We start from the raw sequence: 18,420 nt of genomic DNA on the forward strand, positions 1-18,420 counted from the left end.
CTCTGTAGGCAGTCAGTCATGAGCACTTTAAAACTCACCCTAAACTCCATTAATTTTCAACCTTAAAACAGGGAAGTTTTTAAAGCCCATGCATCTGCATATAAATCTTTCTTTTGTCCTTTATATTGTTCCATTATTTGTTTGAGAACTTTCGTCTTAAATGTTCCCACCTAACACACACACACACACACACACACACACACACACGTCGAGCCCACATGCTTGTGCTCATATAACCTTCAGTATCATCAGGGTTCTAGAGCCCTCTGTGGCATGTACCAGTCAGAAATTGGCATCTGCAAAAATGAGACTAGCCATGGCCCCTGAAAATACTATGCAGAGTTCAAAAAATTTCCATGAAAATTATAAACTTAGATTAAATGTTCTCCCTTGGCATAACAAGATTGTGGCATTGCTTTCTTCTGTGAAATCTCTTGATTTGAGTCCAGTATAACTTTCTAAATGTTGTCCTCAGGAGGTCATGACTACTCCAGGAAAAGTTCTGAGATCATACCTTTTTTTTTTTTTGCAAAGTATAGGACTAGGAAATAGGGCCACGAGACAGAACATAGAGACTTAATAATTTAATAGAAATGCAAAAAAAAAAAATAACTTGCCAACTATAATGCGGTATGGTGAGTGCATCCCAGGAAGGATCAGGTGCTGGGAGCCCACAGGTGAGGGTCACCCAAATTTATACCTCTCCACAGATGGTCTACTTTGTGCCAGAAATTGTCCTGTGACAGCATTTATTTTACTTTGCATCACACAGAACTGTGGACCTGTTATGACCACCTGGCCAGCAGATTTTTGGGGATAGAGACTATTTCACTATTCACTCAAATATGACATCTCCCCTAACTACAAGGTAAAGTCGAGGAGAGTGAGGCCTTTGCAATGTTCCCTTCCATCTTTACTTTGCGTCTGGGACAGCACCTGGCACAGCATTCAGGTCCAATGATATCTGTTGAATGAAAGAATAGTATGTCTGAGGTGAAGCAAACCTGGCTTCATATTCTAGCCCTGAGGCAATGGTGAAAACATTTAATCCTTGAAAGCCTTGTTTTCCTCAAAGTTAAAATGAGGAAGATAACAACAGAGCCTATTTCTGAGAATTGATGTAAGGGTGCAGCGAAAGATTAGCAGGAAGTGCCTTAGTGCCTGGCCAATGATAGGAATATAATCCATGACACCAGCACCATTGTTGCTCGAGAACATAGAGGACAAAGGAAGGGAATGTAGGAGTCAGTGCCAAGATCTTTAGAACACTTTTTTTTTTTTTAAAGTAGGAGTCAGAAGCATTAGGAATTTTCCAGATGGCTGGAAATTGTCACACATTATATGGACTAGTGCTGCTGTGTCCTGGGGGATCCTAAACACCCAGTAGAAACCCAGACCTCTGTCGTAGAGTTAAAGCCTGGGGATGATAGGTTTCTCTTGTGTACCTCTGTCCTCTCCTCCTGGGTATGGGAAGTCAGGGCACAGACCTTCCCACTGCGGCTGGGCATACAGGACACAGGGGAAGTAACACATAGCTGGTACAAAGAGCACACTTTGAAAGCTGCCCAGCTGAGCCTGTGGCTGTGTGTCCTGTCAGGTGTTCACTGCTGTGTGGGGAAGCCTGTGTTATCATGTTTCACGCTTTTCTGGTTAGTTTTCAGGGCTGTCTTTAAGGCTACTAACTCAGAGAGGCCGAGCTGAAATCACAAGTAGTTGAAATGAAGTGGCTTTTGCAGTACGAACAATGGGATCAGAACGAAACAGCCAGGAAAAAAAGCCAACGGCAAGGTGCCGCCATGCCGCCTAATGCCTGACGCCTGCTGTGGGGACAGGAAAAGAAGGTAAACGAAGATTATAAAACATGGCGTCTAATAATGCCAGTTGGTGTGCTAGTGTTGGGACCTTAGCTGGAGGGAGAGTGGCGAGGCTGATCCTTTTTTAGATTTATTTTTATTATTTTTTTTGATCCTTTTTTAGATTTATATACACACGCCAAAGTGTGAATCTTCCCTAGAACGTTAAAGAGATGTGGTATCTTTTGAAGGTTCCTTGATGAGGAAATACAAATAGCCAATAAATAAATGAATGAATAAATAAATAATCTTGATCTCGTTCATAATTAAATCGATGCAAATTAAGACAACAGGGCATGGCTCTTTGCTCATCAGATGGGTTATTATTGAAAGATCTCTGATAATGCCCTGGACTACTGAGGGCTTACAAACACAGGCAGGCATCCTCATAGTGAGTGAGTGTACACGACACAAGCACCTCAGGGGACAACGTAACAAGGTCTGCTGAAATGCTAAATGTATATACTTGCAGACCCAGGGATCTGCTTGCAGTTATTAAATTTCTCTTTTCAGCAGTGCTTGCTGCCTGCACAAGGGTGAGTGCTTACTAACCAAGTAAGTAACGTGTGTGCATGTGGATGTATGCATTGGCACCGCTTGAAAGGGCCAAATACCTACACGTCTGTCAGCGAGAGAACGGCAAACTAGCTTACAGCTGCCTGCACGGTAGGGTTTTTTGCAGTGATCGGTCATGAAGTGACTACATTTATATGTGCCGATGTGGAAAAATTTAACTGGCTATGGTATTCACCAACAGTGAATTTGGCATAACGGTTTTACAACGTGAAAATTTCTGAGTGTGTATGTATGGGTATGCGCATACGTATTCACCGGTATGAGCCCAAACGATTTCTGAAAAAATGCAGGGTAAATATTTAAAAAAAATTACCACCTCTGGGGAATGGGAAGGGAGGTCAGGAAGTAGGTTTTACTTTTCACTTGATGCACCTGAGTGCGGCTTATCCTTTTTTTTTTTTTTTATTGTCATGGCTGCTACTTTTGTTGTTATAAAAGTCATCTATTTTTATAGGAAGAACTGAAAGCGCCCCGCCGATAACATCCTGAGGACTGATGAGAACCGAGGTCTCCATCACGACCCCAGAGCACTGCGGCCGTGCTGCCTCTCTCCAGACACTGCTAGGCATGCTATTCAATATGGAAATCAATTGGAGCGCTGGAGAATAGGAAATGGAAAGGGGATGTCCAGTTCTCACCAACAACCAGAATTTGTGGTATGGTGGTTATATAAAGTTGTGAGTCTCCTTTGATTTTTATTTCACCTTGTAAAATGCTAGTCTGTGGTTCATTTCAGCAAGAGTTTTTGGGCATTTTCACAGTTGGTTGAAGGGCCAAGGTTGTTTTTCCCCAGTGAAAGAGATTAGTTCTTATGCAAGTTGTTACAAGGTTACTTACTCATGCAAATAGACAACGAGCCCAGTAATTGTCCCCTGTCCCTTGTCCATGGTAGCACGGATCACCACCAGTACGGAAACACTCATGTCACTGGCGAGGCTGTTCATTTCAGAAGTGAAAGGGAGGAGCAATAAAGTTTAAACTAGGTATTACAGGTTTCCTTCCAAGGTCATGTTTGCAGATGTGTATGAAAATAGAACTATGCATCCCTGCATAATTGCTGTGTGAAGAATTCTGGTAACAGTTCTGTTCTTTTCTTCCACAATCACATAGACAAACACACGGCATACAATTACAGGGAGTTGGACAGGTTCTCATATGCCCCCATTAGCCCTCCAGGCCTCTGCTGACCCTCCAGGACTCTGCAGGCCCTTAAAGCCCTTCTTTAAGAAGACATGCTTAACGTGGATGGAACTGGAGAGTGTTATGTTAAGTGAAATAAGCCATACAGAGAAAGACAGATACCATATGTTTTCACTCTTATGTGGATCCTGAGAAACTTAACAGAAACCCATGGGGGAGGGGAAGGAAAAAAAAGAAAAAAAGAGGTTAGAGCGGGAGAGAGAGCGAAAGCATAAGAGACTCTTAAAAACTGAGAACAAACTGAAGGTTGATGGGGGGTGGGAGGGAGGGGAGGGGAGGTGATGGGCATTGAAGAGGGCATCTTTTGGGATGAGCACTGGGTGTTGTATGGAAACTAATTTGACAATAAATTTCATATAATAAAAATAAAGAAAGAAAGAAAGAAAGAAAGAAAGAAAGAAAGAAAGAAAGAAAGAAAGAAAGAAAGAAAAAAAAAAGAAGACATGCTTATACAGATAAGGACATTTATTAAGTCAACAGATGGGTCAGTTTCTGAGCTTTGTTTTGTACACAGAACCAAAATAAAATAGGATATGGCTTTTCACAAAGCTTTCAATCCAATGGTTTAGTTAACATTTTCTAACCCCATGCATTACATTCACAAATGCATTTATATTAGGTGAATCAGTAGAATATAGGTTTCATTTTTATTTTAGTGCACTGGGTGCATATAATGCATGTGTGAAAGCACATTCTCTCTCTCTCTCTCTCTCTGGCTCTCTGGCTCTCTCTCTCTCTCTTTCACACACACACACACACACACACACACACACACACACACACACACACACGAGATATTTAAACAGCAAAATCTTTATACCTGGGGTGAGGACCTGTCAATTTGTTCGGAGTTAGATGCAAGGGTCAATAACAAATGCCACATCCAATAAATACATTCAAAATTTTCCAGTAATAATTCCTGTGATTGATTGTAATTGAGGTTGCCTCCCAAGGTAGAGAGGTAAGGCAAGAATAATAGCAACGTTGTCATAGTGTAAACCGTAAGACATCCAGATTCTAGAGCCCAGTGGCAGAAATGTCTATGCTAGTCATAGACCATAACAGAGCAAATGCTTTCCAGAGCTTACTTGTCCTCAACTGTGGAGACTTCGGTTGAAACAGAAATAAATTATAAAATGTAACCTAGGGAAATTTGAAATGAGACTAAAACTAAACTTTGAATATCAAGCCCAGATAAGTATTTGTAAGCCTCCCTGTGGGGAGGAGACACATAAGCTAGTATAGGATTTTTCCTGTGTCAAAACTACAAAATTCCTGAATCCATTAACATCAGAAAGAAAGTACTTATTCAAAGTAAAAAATATCGTATTGATTTGGTATATAGCCTACAAGACGCATGACCTGGAATATAAACAATGGGTTGCACATACTTAAATTGTGTCCTAAATAACCTTGAAGGCACAGAAAAACAAGAAGGATCTCCATCAGAGAATAGGGAGAGAGGTAACATCAGACATTGGAATTTCTAGAGCCACTGACCAGCCTGGAACCTGAGTTTAATAAATATACTCTCCATAAAAATAAATAAATAAATAAATAAATAAATAAATAAATAAATAAATAAATAAATAATAAATACACTCTCCACTATATTTGTTAATAATACCTTACTACTCTGATCTCTCTGTGGTCTTTCCTACTCTGTTTCTTTGACCTGAAGTAGGTAACTTGAGGAAGAGGAAGAGAGAGAGAGAGAGTGCAAAAGGGGTGGGGGAAGAGAGAGAGAGAGAGACTGAGACTGAATATGATATTGAGAAAATCTCATTTTTTTATACCCAGTCAGGTCAGGCATTATGCTTAGATCCTTTATTTCAATTGGTAGGTAATTTCTTTTTTCCTGTTTTGTTTTGACAGGGATAACTTTTCAAATTAAATCCCTTTATTGAATTTTCACTCTTGGGTAGTTTCTGAAGATGCTGCCTTTGCAAAAAAAAAGTAAAATAAAATAAATAAAATTAGAACTGATCTATTTCATGCCATGTGAAAGCTGAGCCTGAGATGACAGCCTGGCGTTATCAACCTTCATGGCTGCAGGGAGCATAGGAATAATGTTGGGTGAAAGAAAACGTGCAGATCAGGGAAAGCGACAGCCTTATTGTTTTCAGGATAGGGGGTTATGTGCATTAGATGCCACAAGCCAGAAGCAGTATTATCCCCAAAAGCTTGAAAATTAAAGCAATCTGGGATGTTACCAATTCTATCTGTGGCTTTCTAAACAAGAGGTGCAGTCATGGGAGACAGACCCTAAAGCTCTTTCATTAGGTTTTCGTTATGGGACTTTGTTACTCTAAACATGTTTCACTGACCAGCAGCATTGGCTTTGCCTGGGAGCTTATTAGGGATGCAGTCTTTTGGGCCCGTATTGAATCAGAATCCATGTTTTAACAAGATCCCTAGTTGGGTCAGGTTATGTCCAAGCTTGAGATGCAATGCCCTAAAATTTTCCGACAACTTAGTAAGTGACTTGGTAACCCTGACAATGGGTCAACTGTGTGTATTCATTCATTCAACAAATATGTATTAAGCTCTATCTACATGTTGACACTGAGGCATGTGCTGAAGACACAATATTGAACAAAGATACACACGGCCCCTTCACTCCTAGAACGTCAAGACTGGTAAAGGAAAGATACTGTAATCAAATAATCATGGAAAAGGAATGTAAATAGATTGAGTAACGTCAAGCTGAGATGAGCACAATAAAGACAAAGAAGAGTTTTGAACAAAAGCAAATAAAATAAGACACTGGTTTAGACTGGAAGTTTTGATATTATTCTGTGGTTACACTGGTGCTCATCTTTGAGGGAAGCCAGGTGGAGGTGCAGGGCAACTCTCTACTAGTTTTTGCAACTTTTATGTGAGCCTAAAATTATTTCAAACTAAAAAGTTAAAATAAAAAAGAACTATTTACATCTGAAACATCCCTACTGATTAATTACAATGAATGGGTCAGGGAAGGCAGAAGGGAAGTAGATATTCCAAGCAGAGGAACCAGCAGGCCTCAGAGCCTTGTGGTGACACATAGGACCCTGCACATTCCAAGAACTCACAGCAAGCCCACAGGCCTGCAGACAAGGAGTGAAGAGAAGACACAGGGAGACGAGCTAAGGAAATGGGCAGGTACCAGATTACACTGGAACTGTAGGTCAAGGTCAGGTGTCCTGAATCATTCTACCTGAGGGAAAGATTATTCTGGCTCTTGTGTAGTAAAAACTGGACCTTGCCATCCAAGACAACCTAATCAGTTCTACAGAAATGGGGGAGGGGGGGCGGGGGTCGTGACCAGAGAGAGCCCACTGAAGAGATAGGAAGAAAGCTCTAAACTGCTGAGTTCATTCTGTGTCAGGCATAGTGCTGGACATATTACATGTGGCAGTCCTGCCTGAATTTATAAAGGAGGAAGGTGATAGCTTGGACCCTGAACTGTGCCCCCGCTGATTCTGCCAAGGAATATATTGATTCCCCAAAGGGGAAGTGGAACCGCTGGAGATGAAAAAGCTCATGCTGTGTGCACAGTAATGAAGTAGGTGTGGTTTCTGGAGAGTCTGGAGTGCAGGGGTGACCCGCTTCTTTTAGCTGTAAGCTAGTGAAGTACAGCTACCTTCCGCTTTTGTGTTCAGACGAGCTAAGGGCAAGTGGACAGGTACAGGAGACAGTGATGATGAAGTTTTTGAATTGCGAGGGGTAGGTCTCAATACTTAGATCATCACCCTCTGGCTCTGGGCTGGGCAACCTCATTGCTCTGCAGTAACTGCGGATATCAGTTTGCCTTTTCTTCTCTCTACTTGAGTCTGACTTCTTTCTTTCCCCCATCCTTTCTTACTTCACCTGTTCTTCTTCTTTTCTCCTTCTTTGATCCCTTTACTCTGTGGTGCCCTATCGTAGGCCTGGTGGTACTCCTCCACTCCTTAGACCTTCTGGAGATCCTCTGGACCAAAGAAGGGAGAGGAAACTTAGGGTATTGCTGTTTAAATATATTACTTAAACCAGCTATGCCTTGGTTTCCTCGTCTGTAAAATTAGGATAATAACCTACAAGTTCTTGTGGGGATTACTTGTGATAAAATATATGCAGTGATTAGCATAGTTCCTGGTACAGGGTACGTGCTCAGTGAATGTTAGCTAGTACAAGAATTGTTATTATTTTTTAAATATTTTTTTTAATGTTTATTTATTTTTGAAGGAGAGAGAGAGTGTGTGTGAGCGGGGGAGGGACAGAGAGAGAGGGAGACACAGAATCTGAAGCGTGCTCCAGGCTCTGTGCTGTCAGCACAGAGGCCGATGCGGGGCTCAAACCCACCAACCATGAGATCACGGCCTGAGCCGAAGTTAACACTTAACCGACTGAGCCACCCAGGTGCCCCAAGAATCATTATTATTAAGTTATTTCATTTACAGATGAAGAAGCTGAGGCATAAAGAACTTAGGCAGCTTTTTCAAGTTATTAATTTTTCATAACTAGTGAGTGAACTTTTGAGTCGTTGAGATATGGGTGTGGATCCTGGACTGCAAGTTTCTTTTTTTGGTTTCATGTACTCAAAGCCCCAGTCTCTACACAAAGCATAGGCCCTCCTTGCAGCCGGCCTAACTGGGTTGCTAAACATTACCAATACACCAGCAAACGAACTCGATCGATGTGTCCTTCAACCTGTTTATGATGAGGGACACACAGAATGGTTCTCTTGTCCTTGTCATTTCCAAGTGCTTTGTGACTTCCCAGACAAAACATTGAAATATTGCCTAGGTGCTATCTGATAAAATAAGGAAACTGGAAAAACAAACGAAAACAAAACAGCAGCAATAACATAATAATGACAATAACTAGAAAAACTTCAGAAGTAAGATACTGGGGAACTTTCCCATAACCGGGAAAGAAAAACACCTTGATTGGATGAGAGACGCCAGAAGTGATTAAGACAATTCTGGATTATGAAGGACTTGGATTATTGCCACTGTGATTTCCCTAAAACATAGACTCGGCTCATGGTAGGTTGATAACATCATGGAGGAGTTGAATTACTTACGACCATCTATAGTTCTGGCCTCGAGATGCACAAGATCTGGTTCCTTGTTTGATCCCATCACAGACCTAAAACATGGAGAAAGAGGAAAAGGAACACCAACATGAATGACTTCATATGTGTCTTCGAGAAACTCAGCTGAGCCCACAGACTATTAACGTCCACAGGATTTAAACACCACAAGCCTTGGAATATGTCTAGTATGTTTATTTATACAACCTGACAGTGAAATTCCCACTTCAAATAAAAACTATAATGAAACCTTTATTTGACGAAGGCCGGGCTTAACTCTGGCAAAGATGCTGTATGTTATTAGCTCAGACTTGCAAATAAGTCCTACACATGGCATATGTGTCTTCCTGTGGGCTCAGCTAGTGACAATCTCACTGACAGTATATTAAACTTTCAAGACTTATCAGGCAGATGCCAAGTAAGCTGCTTGCTTTAGTTGGGTCATTTGAATGGTGATTTACATTGCTGAGTGATCTAATTAATTTTTTCATTTGAAATGAGCAAAACTACGTCCTACTGTCCTGTGAACTAGGAACAAACCATGTGATTGAACCGATGCAGTGGCCCGTATGGCACAGAGCGACCATTCTCTGTATATCGAACCAGGGTGAGAGGAAAATGCAGATGTACCTCACTTTAGGAAGGGTGCCTGAAACCGTATGTGTAAGTAAAATAAAATAAAAAGTAAAATAAAAGTCTATTTAAAGTGCCTTGGAGGCGTATATTATTTAGTGTAATCTTGCAGTGAGCCATACTAAATAGAAAATAATTATTCTGTTACCTGAGCTATAACAGATAGTCAAAAGTTGAATGAAAGAAGGAAGGAAATGAGAGGAGGGAGGGAGAAAGGGAGGGAGGATATAACAGTATGTGAGCTCTTTGAAATAAGTAAATTAATCACTGTCCTAAGGGCATTCCCAGAGCTCTTTCTTATTTGAACTCATTTTCTCAGCTCAAAGACTCTGAAGCATAGCTAGCTTAGTCTCTCTTCTTCTTAAGAAAAGGAGTTTCCTAACGGCCCTATTATCACTGTCAGTAAGTCTTCTCTGATTGATACATGGTCTGAAATTCAGAGTCTATGCTCACAACATTAAACCCTGCTTTCTTCTCTCCGGAAGCAGAAATGTCCTCATAAGGGTTTTACGATTTCCCCCAAAGAGACAGGGGACACACACTTGGACGCTTCCCATCAGTGCAATCTGAATACGGGCAGTCGGTGACATCCTGACCATCATTTCAGTTAAATGCTAGAGCTCATCTAGGGACGGTGGCTCTCTACTTCCCACACTGAAGGGCTGACGGGATCCACAGGTGACCTCTTCTGACAAGGCCACAGTCCTGAGGCTGAAAAAGAAAACAAGCTCCCTAAAAACCTTCCAACTAGAAATCTCAGCAGTTAACTGCTGAGTTTTTGCAAATTATTAGCAGGCAGCTGCACGCTGCTCACCTCCCACCTTGCCTGCCACCCTGAGTTCCTTCCTTGACGTGACTAGCTCTTCTTATTCCCAGGAGAAGGCTGGCATCCCAGAAACACATTGTGAAAGCTAGCATGCAGACCTATCTGCTCGGCTAATGGTGAATGTCAACAGGAGACGAAATAATTACCCTGCATCCAGTTGCAACTTTCCATGTGCTCATAGCCCCAAATCGATAATAGCAGTTTTCTTTTAAGATCTTTTATACCACATCTAAAGGCAGGAGCCGTTGTGTCTAGTGATGGGTCCCCTCTTATCAATTCACAGAAAGAGACGGGGACAAAACAGAATCATTTGTTTCCGCAAAGTCTCCTGTGGCTAACCAGCTCCTCTTACCCTGCCTGTTTTTTTCCCTACCTGTAGGAAAACAACTGCAACAAGAAAATAAAACTTTAAAGTCAAACTGCAATGTTTCCAACAACTTTTATTTGCTGAAAGGCTCGCTCCTTTTCCTGGGAGTCTAGGAGTACCTCCAGATCTGCAGTCACAGATTATAAAGAATTATTGCTGCTTTTACTTTGTGGCCCCGGTACATTCTCAAAAGCTGAAGCCAAACAAGGCTAAATGTCTGCAGATGTGCTGGTTTTAACGGTCCTGTCACTGACCAGACACCTTGCACAAGCACATCACTGCAGTTGACCACAAAGCCCTGTTGCCTAGCACACTTATACATTTTACTTGTAACTGTGGGGTTTGATGCTTATTTGTGTATAGTTAGACCAATTATTGTGTTTAATAATGGTGGCAATAATAATAATGGGGGGTTGCCAGGGGTTTTGGGGGAGACAGGGATGGTAAAAGGATACCAAGTTTCAGTTATAAGATGAATAAAGTTTGAGGATGTAATGTACATGACTACAGTCCATGACACTGTATTATATAAGTGAAATTTGTTGAGAGTGGAACTTAAATGTTCTCACAAAGAAGAAAAGAGAATAAAAGGAAAGGAAAGGAAAGGAAAGGAAAGGAAAGGAAAGGAAAGGAAAGGAAAGGAAAGGAGAAAGGAGAAAGGGAGGAAAAGAAAGAAGGGTAAACATATGAGGTGATAGATATGTTAACTCAGTGTGGAAATCCTTTTACACTGTATATGTTTCTCAAATCATCACACTGTATACTTTAAATATATTTTAATTTTATTTGCCAATTATACCTCAATAAGTCTCAAAAATAGTAACAAATGAAAAACAGCATAAACATAAAATTTAACCTAAAATATTCCCTTGATGATTTCCTTTTCAGAGTGAGATCTCAAGAATGGCTTCAAGTATCACTATCCATCATGATAGTAAGTATGACTTCTGGTATTAGGCATAAAGGGTTGGACACCCTTGTTTTATGCTTCCAGATCACCCTGTACATAACCTGTCATGGTTCATAATGGTTTGCTAGATCTCTTTATATAAATGCCTCTCTTACTTCATTGAGCTCTCACGAGGCAGGTCTTCTGTTTTCTTTATCACTGAGCTCTCTGCGTTCACTAGAGCATAGAGAAGAATGTTTCCTCAGTAAGTATATAGACAACATTTTCACACTGGTCAATATCTGCTGTAATATCTGATATACTGGGTTGTTCAGTTCCGGGGCTCAAAAAGAACCTCTCTGGAAATGTGAGATAAAAATGTTTGATCCAGGATCCTTTAATTATACAAAGAGACAATAAGCGGCTGTATCTAATAAATCTTTATATTGTCTCTCTCTCTATATATATATTTGGGAAAATGAATTCCCTTCTTGAAATGAATTTCACAGAAGGGCGGGGAAACTTCATGCCTTTGCATGTATGGGGGGGGGGTCTCTGTCTGGAATTCCCTTTTATTCTTCTTCTGCCTTAACTCTGTTTTTAATTAATTTTTATTTTTAAAGATTTTTTAAAATGCTTGTTTATTTATTTTCAGAGTCAGAGAGACAGCGAGAGAGGGAAAGATCAAGCATGAGTGGGGGAGGGGCAGAAAGAGAGAGAGAGAGAGGGAGAGAGAGAATCCCAAGCAGGCTCTGTGCCATCAGTGAACTATGAGATCATGAACTGTGAGATCCTGACCTGAGCCAAAATCAAGAGTCAGACACTTAACTAACTGAGCTACCCAGGTGCCCCTTAACTCTTAAAAATACACACACACACACACACACACACACACACACACACACACACACACATATTTAGTTTGAATATAATATTTCAACAGTCATATACATTGCTCAGTGCTCATCAAGGTAAGTGTACTCTTAATCTTCTTTATCTATTTTACCCATTACCCCACCCACCTGCCTCTGGCAAACAGCAGTTTGTTCTCTGCATTTAATAGTATTTTTTGTTTGTTTCTTTTTTTGTTGCTGTTCATTTGTTTCTTAAATTCTATACATGAGTGAAATCATATGGTATCTGTCTTTCTCTGACTGACATTTAATTTAGCATAATACTCTCTAGACCCACCCATGTTGTTGCAAGTGGCAAGATTTCATTTCTTTCTTTTTTTTAGGGCTGAGTAATATTCCACAGTATACATATACCACATATTTACCCATTCATCTATCAATGGACACTTGTGTTGCTTCCATATCTTGGCTATTATACGTAATAATGCAGTAAACTTTACAACTATCAGCATGTTTAAAATAATTGAAAAAAAACATAAGAAATAATCAAGTGTTGGCAAGGGTGTGGAAAAAAAAAGAACCATTGTGCACTGTTGGGAGAATCCAGATTGGTGCAGCCACTATAGAAAACAGAATGAAGTTTCCACAAAAAATTAAAAATAGAATTATCATATGATCTAGTGTTCCATTACTGGGTATTTACCCTAAGGAAAAAAAACCACTAATTCTAAAACATATATGCACCCCAGACCTTCTTAACTCTTATAGTCTGTGCACTTTTATAGGCTCAGCAGCAGATACATGAAGTTGAAAATAGACTTTTCAGTGAAGATGCCACCTATGCTAAGTTGGTTGCCCTTCCAGAAACTTCCAGAACGATGCACATACTTTGGCATAGTATAAATTAGCCTATGCTTCAACTGGTGACTTCACTGTCTATCCTTATTAACCCACAAACTCAAACCTTTCTGTATTTCCATGCCAGGTACCATGCATGCCATGTATAGATAGTCAATAAATGTTTACTGAGAGCTTTTAGAAAAGCAGAAGTATAAACCAACATGCAAACATTTATCAATGTATGTATGTATGTATGTATGTATGTATGTATGTATGTATTTATTTATTATTTTTTTAATGTTTCTTTTTAAGAAAGAGAGAGAGTGCGAGCAGGGGACAGGCAGAGAGAGTGGGAGACACAGAATCGGAAGCAGGCTCCAGGCTCTGTGCTGTTAGCACACAGCCCAACCTGGGGCCTGAACCTGTGAACTGTGAGATCATGACCTGAGCCAAAGTCAGACGCTTAGCTGACAGAGATTCCAGATACCCCTATCGATGTACTCGTATATACGAAATTTAGCAAGTTACTTAACGTCTCTGTACTTTTACTATTTTTATTGATAAAACGAGGCTAAAATAGGTTTTCCTAGAATATATATCTTAAAGCACTTAGCAGCTTCCTTGTACATAGCAAGGGCTCTGAAATGCAGCTGAATTCTTCACTTTTTTTCCCCCTTTCTTATTTTGGGAAGTAGGTGAGGAATGTAAACATCCATCTGAAAATTAAAACTAATGTTGGTAATAAAAGTTTTTTGAGATTTCATGGGTACCCCATTAGCAAAAATTATTTATTAAAATTATTTATCATCATGTATCAATAGACAAAAAAAAGAGTCAACAGCTCAGAGATCAACTATATGAACAAATAAAATCCATTTTTTATTTAGTGAAACATTCTAAGAATAAGGGCTAAAAATTCCCTGTTCTCAAGAGCTTTAGAGCTAAAGAGGAGAGAGTCACCCCATGTAACAAGAATTCTGATACTCAGGGTGCTAGCTAAGGATGTAAGAGGAGTGACCTTTTACTTGCAGATGGGAACCTGTGGGAGAAGGAAGGTCTGAGAACTCTGTAGAGTAAATGAATTAAATCTTCAAGGATATGCAGTAATATGATCAATGGACAGAAGAGGTGGAAGAACATTCTTTTTAGAGATAATAGCAGATAAAAAGGCCCAGGGTCAGAGAGAATGGCCCATACAGGCATCTACTAGCAAGTAAACAGATCCGTTTGCAGAGTAGAGAAGTAGGAAGTAAAATCAAAAGTTAGCCAGGGGTCCATTCATGAAGCACCCTGTGCTTTTTAGTCGATCCTAAAAGCCATGGAATGCCAATGAAGTGAATTAAGTGGGCAAGGCTGTAAATAGCTAAAAAGAAGAACTTCCATCCCAGTATCTGTGTGTGGGTCTCCCTGTGCAGGCAAAGTATAAGGTGAAGGCCCTTGGGCCATGCTAGATCCAGCTCTGTTGTTGAAAACAAGACAAAGCCAGCCTCTCACACCTATGCTTCTAGTATCTTAAAGTGGTGTTCACATGCAGAAATCATTTTTGAATAAAAATCTAAGGGTAACTAAAGCCAAGAATGCAAATAAAACAATCAGTTCCTGATATAGTGCAACGTCAGCCTTCTGAAATGCAATCAGCTAAATGCAGCCTTTGCAGACATTTTCTACAGAGAAACTCAGAAATGTCACTAGTTTATCACTCGCTTGGCATTTTGTCTGAGTTTATACCAGTTTAATATAATGCTCAATAAATGCTGCAGAGCCACAAAATGTCCTGATATGGGTAACCGCAGAGCAAGTATTAAAAAATAAACACCATGATGGGATAGCACCTATTTATTCAGATTTAGAATTGCAGTTAATGGCATAAAGAGGAAGGAATAGGGATCTGCAGAGTAAGAGGCTGGGGAGTTGGAAACCCCTGCTTTCTTTTTGTTTTGCAAGAGCATTCATGTTCCCACAGGTTCTCTCCATCAACAAAGCCCATAGAAGCAAGTGATTCTACCTGCTCCAGGGAGAAGAAACAAATTGCTGGCAGGTATTAGTGGCTGGATCCCCTGACTTCCTCTTCTGTAGCCAAGGGTTCCCTCTTCTGCTACCCTCACAGCTTGCTCTCAAGACAAAGGTCATCAGGAGAGTCCTGGCTAATGCGATAACTTTTATTCTAGAACAAAGCAGCTTATCCTGAGGTCTCATCTCCTGCCCCTCTGGAGAAAATGGGCTAGGAAAAAGTAAATGAAAAGCATCCTAAACACGCCATTTTAGCCTCTCTCTGAATCCTAAGAAACATGCTTGCTTGCTTTCTTCTGTCCTCCACACTGTCACACTCATTTCCCAAAACCAAATATAGTTGCTACAAATAACAAATAAATAGAAAGACAGACAAAAATAAGTGCTTAGTTTTTTTAAATGCATAATGGCTACTGTGAATCAACATGGCCAACATCCTTAGCCCCATCAAATTCTGCATTTTGCCATCCTTACTCCCCCCAACTGGAAGCCCAACCATTGAGTTATGTGATATCTGCAACAAATGTGTGTGTGTGCATGTGCTTGTGTATGTGTTTACAGAAGCAAAGTGAGGAATGGAGAGGGTATCTGACTCAGTTAAGAGATACATAAAGCTCAGGAAGGCAGTAGGGGGATGAGGATGTTTGTTAAACAAAGTGCATGGTAGAAACAAAGCCGAACACAGAAAGCAATACTGAGCAACTAGCACTATGTCTCTCTAGACATTGAAACAACCAGATCTAAATTGGTCAGGAAAATCCATCTTGCCACAATGCTCCCCCTCCCTCTACTTTCCCTTTCTCTCATTTAATGGTGTTGCTTCTAAAACCATTGATTAATTTCCCACTTTCTCACTTCCCATTGTTTGGGCCCCTCTCCTTACCTTTGTTGTTTCCTGAATACAGATGAGGGGATCTAGAGAGGCACCAGGGAAAATGACTACATGGTCAGTGGGGTCCCCAAACAGAAGTCAGTGAGCCAATGAGATACAGAGAAGTATATTTTAAATGATCCAACAGTTTGGGATTGAGGTAAAGGAGTAGCTCAAAATATTTCTCTAATAAAGTTTATTTTTATCTTTTTATTGGTTTTAATTTTTTTCATGTTTATTTTCGAGAGAGAGAGTGAGCAGAGGAGGGGCAGAGAAAGAAGGAGACACAGAATTGGACGCAGGTCCCAGACTCCGGGCTGTCAGCACAGAGCCCAATGCGGGGCTGGAACTCACAAACTGTGAGATCATGACCTGAGCTGAAGTCGGACGCTTAACCGAATGACCCACCCAGCCCCCCTTCTTCCCCCCCTTTTTAAAATCTTTTTAAACTGTAGTGCTATCATACTCTATGTACTTTTAGCAACTTGTAAATTTTACTCTAATACATCTTAGAGACTGTTCCATGCCACATCATAAAATTAATGACATAGATCTCTAATTTATTGCAACTTATTAAATGAAAATACCCAATTTGTCTACCTATTGTCTACTGATTGACCTGAAACAGAAATGTATAATAAAGAAAAAAAACACAGTGGAAATACACAGACAAAATTTATCACAGTAGTCATCTCTGAGAGAGGTTTTAGAATTGGGGGTGACAGTCAAAGAGATCATTGTTCCTATCAGTAGTTTAATTTTTTACAAGGAATATGTATTTATGCACTATTCTTATAATTAATAATAATAAACCTGTACTATTATTAACAGTAAGAATGTTTATTCAGTCTGGAAAACAAAGTCTATGAGGAAACATAATCGATGTGTGCAAGTCACAAAGGGATTGAGAGAAGCAATGAGTGAGGTTAGCATGCAGAGGAGACCTGGAATTTTCTTGAACCCCAGAGCACTTGCACTTCTGCCACCAACTTACTAAGAGTGCTTGGAAGGTAATGCCATGGAAGAGCAGTGGCAGGACGCACCACTAAAGACACAAGGGTGTGTGTGTGTGTGTGTGTGTGTGTGTGCGTGTGTGCGTGTGTGTTGGTCTTAAATTCTAAGTGAGAGGAGGAAGGTGTGAATGTCCAGCTTGAGACTAGAGGGGCCATATTAAGAGAAGACAAGGAGAGGACAGAACTTCACCACTTCCCCTTTCTTTCCATTTCTGTTAAGGGCAAAGGACTTTAGAGAGAAGAACAAGTAAGTGTAAAGGAAGTGAAACCTGAGCATTTTGTTGCTGGATACAATTTGGCTCAGAGAAATTATATTCTAGAAGAGAAGTCCAACAGCAGCAAACTTCACAGTTTTTGTTTGATCATACCAAGGAAGGAAAACAAAAATGAGCACATGCCAATATACAATGATTTGTTAGTTGTAAGATGAGGAAATGCACTAAGATGCTTACACTTTAACTCTAGAAAATATACACAAAATAGAAAGTAAAACAGGAGCAAAATACCCAGGAAATACAGTATCTTCTCCCTACATCTGAATGAATCATCTTTTACATCTCTGGGGTGCTGCTGCGAGCAAATCACCATGGAGACTATTGGTCTAGATTAAGGATTCCTGGATTATCCTTAGTATTTAAACCTCGGAGGGGCACACAGGTGATTCTCAATTAAGTTTTTCAATGAATGAATGAATGAATGAATGAATTCAACAAATATTTACTGGATATGGGACCATGTGCCAGAGGAAGTTCTAATGTGTTAAGGGTTTAGTAGTGAAATTAAACAGGATAATCACTGCACTTCACGATGTTCCATTTCAATGCAGAAGGCAGGGAAGGTATAAATAAACATAAATATCTATCAGGTGGTGATAACAACCTTTCTGGAGAGTTGTGTAGGAAAAATATATACAAACTATACGAAGCTTTAACTACATCAAAAACACCACTGTTATACGGTGTTGATCAATGGCTGGTGTCCATCTGTTAAGCGCAGAATCGATACCACACAGGACTTGCAAGGCTGTGCCCTTGTTGGCTTCCTGCTCATCAACTGTCAACAACTCGGATGAGAATACCTATTGTGTGTCTACAAAATTCACACATGACACAAACTGAGGAAAAATAATGATGAGATAAGAGAAAGGCAGTGGCAGCTCTGAACGCAATTTACTTGCCTGAGGGCATAGAGTTAATAAATGACACAATCAGATAGGAACTTAGGATTTCTAATTTTTCTACAGTTCTATGTATCATCTGTAAAAAAGAATGTTAGCAACAAGATTTCATTAAAAAAAAAACTGTTCTGAAGAGTTAAAGAAAGAGTAGGTGAAGCTATCACTCTCGTCAACAGTATAAATTAAGGGATCGTCTTGAGATGAAAAGTCTGTTACAGGTTAACTAATTCAAACACCATATGTCACAATTGAGGACAC

The 18,420-nt window shown here is 40.1% G+C and overlaps 1 protein-coding gene across 6 annotated transcripts in view; it reads right to left on the minus strand.

Moving 5' to 3' along the window:
* Nucleotides 1-18,420, minus strand: part of SORCS1 (sortilin related VPS10 domain containing receptor 1) — a 507,743-nt gene that overhangs the window by 132,790 nt on the left and 356,533 nt on the right. For all 6 annotated transcript variants that reach the window (XM_045040656.1, XM_019813798.3, XM_023240902.2 and 3 more), the window contains one exon: nucleotides 8,674-8,738. In XM_045040656.1, the coding sequence (XP_044896591.1) occupies nucleotides 8,674-8,738 (65 nt within the window). The remainder of the gene's footprint in view (nucleotides 1-8,673; nucleotides 8,739-18,420) is intronic.

The sequence above is a fragment of the Felis catus genome, chromosome D2 (assembly GCF_018350175.1).
Source record: "Felis catus isolate Fca126 chromosome D2, F.catus_Fca126_mat1.0, whole genome shotgun sequence".
NCBI classification, from domain to species: Eukaryota; Metazoa; Chordata; class Mammalia; order Carnivora; family Felidae; genus Felis; species Felis catus.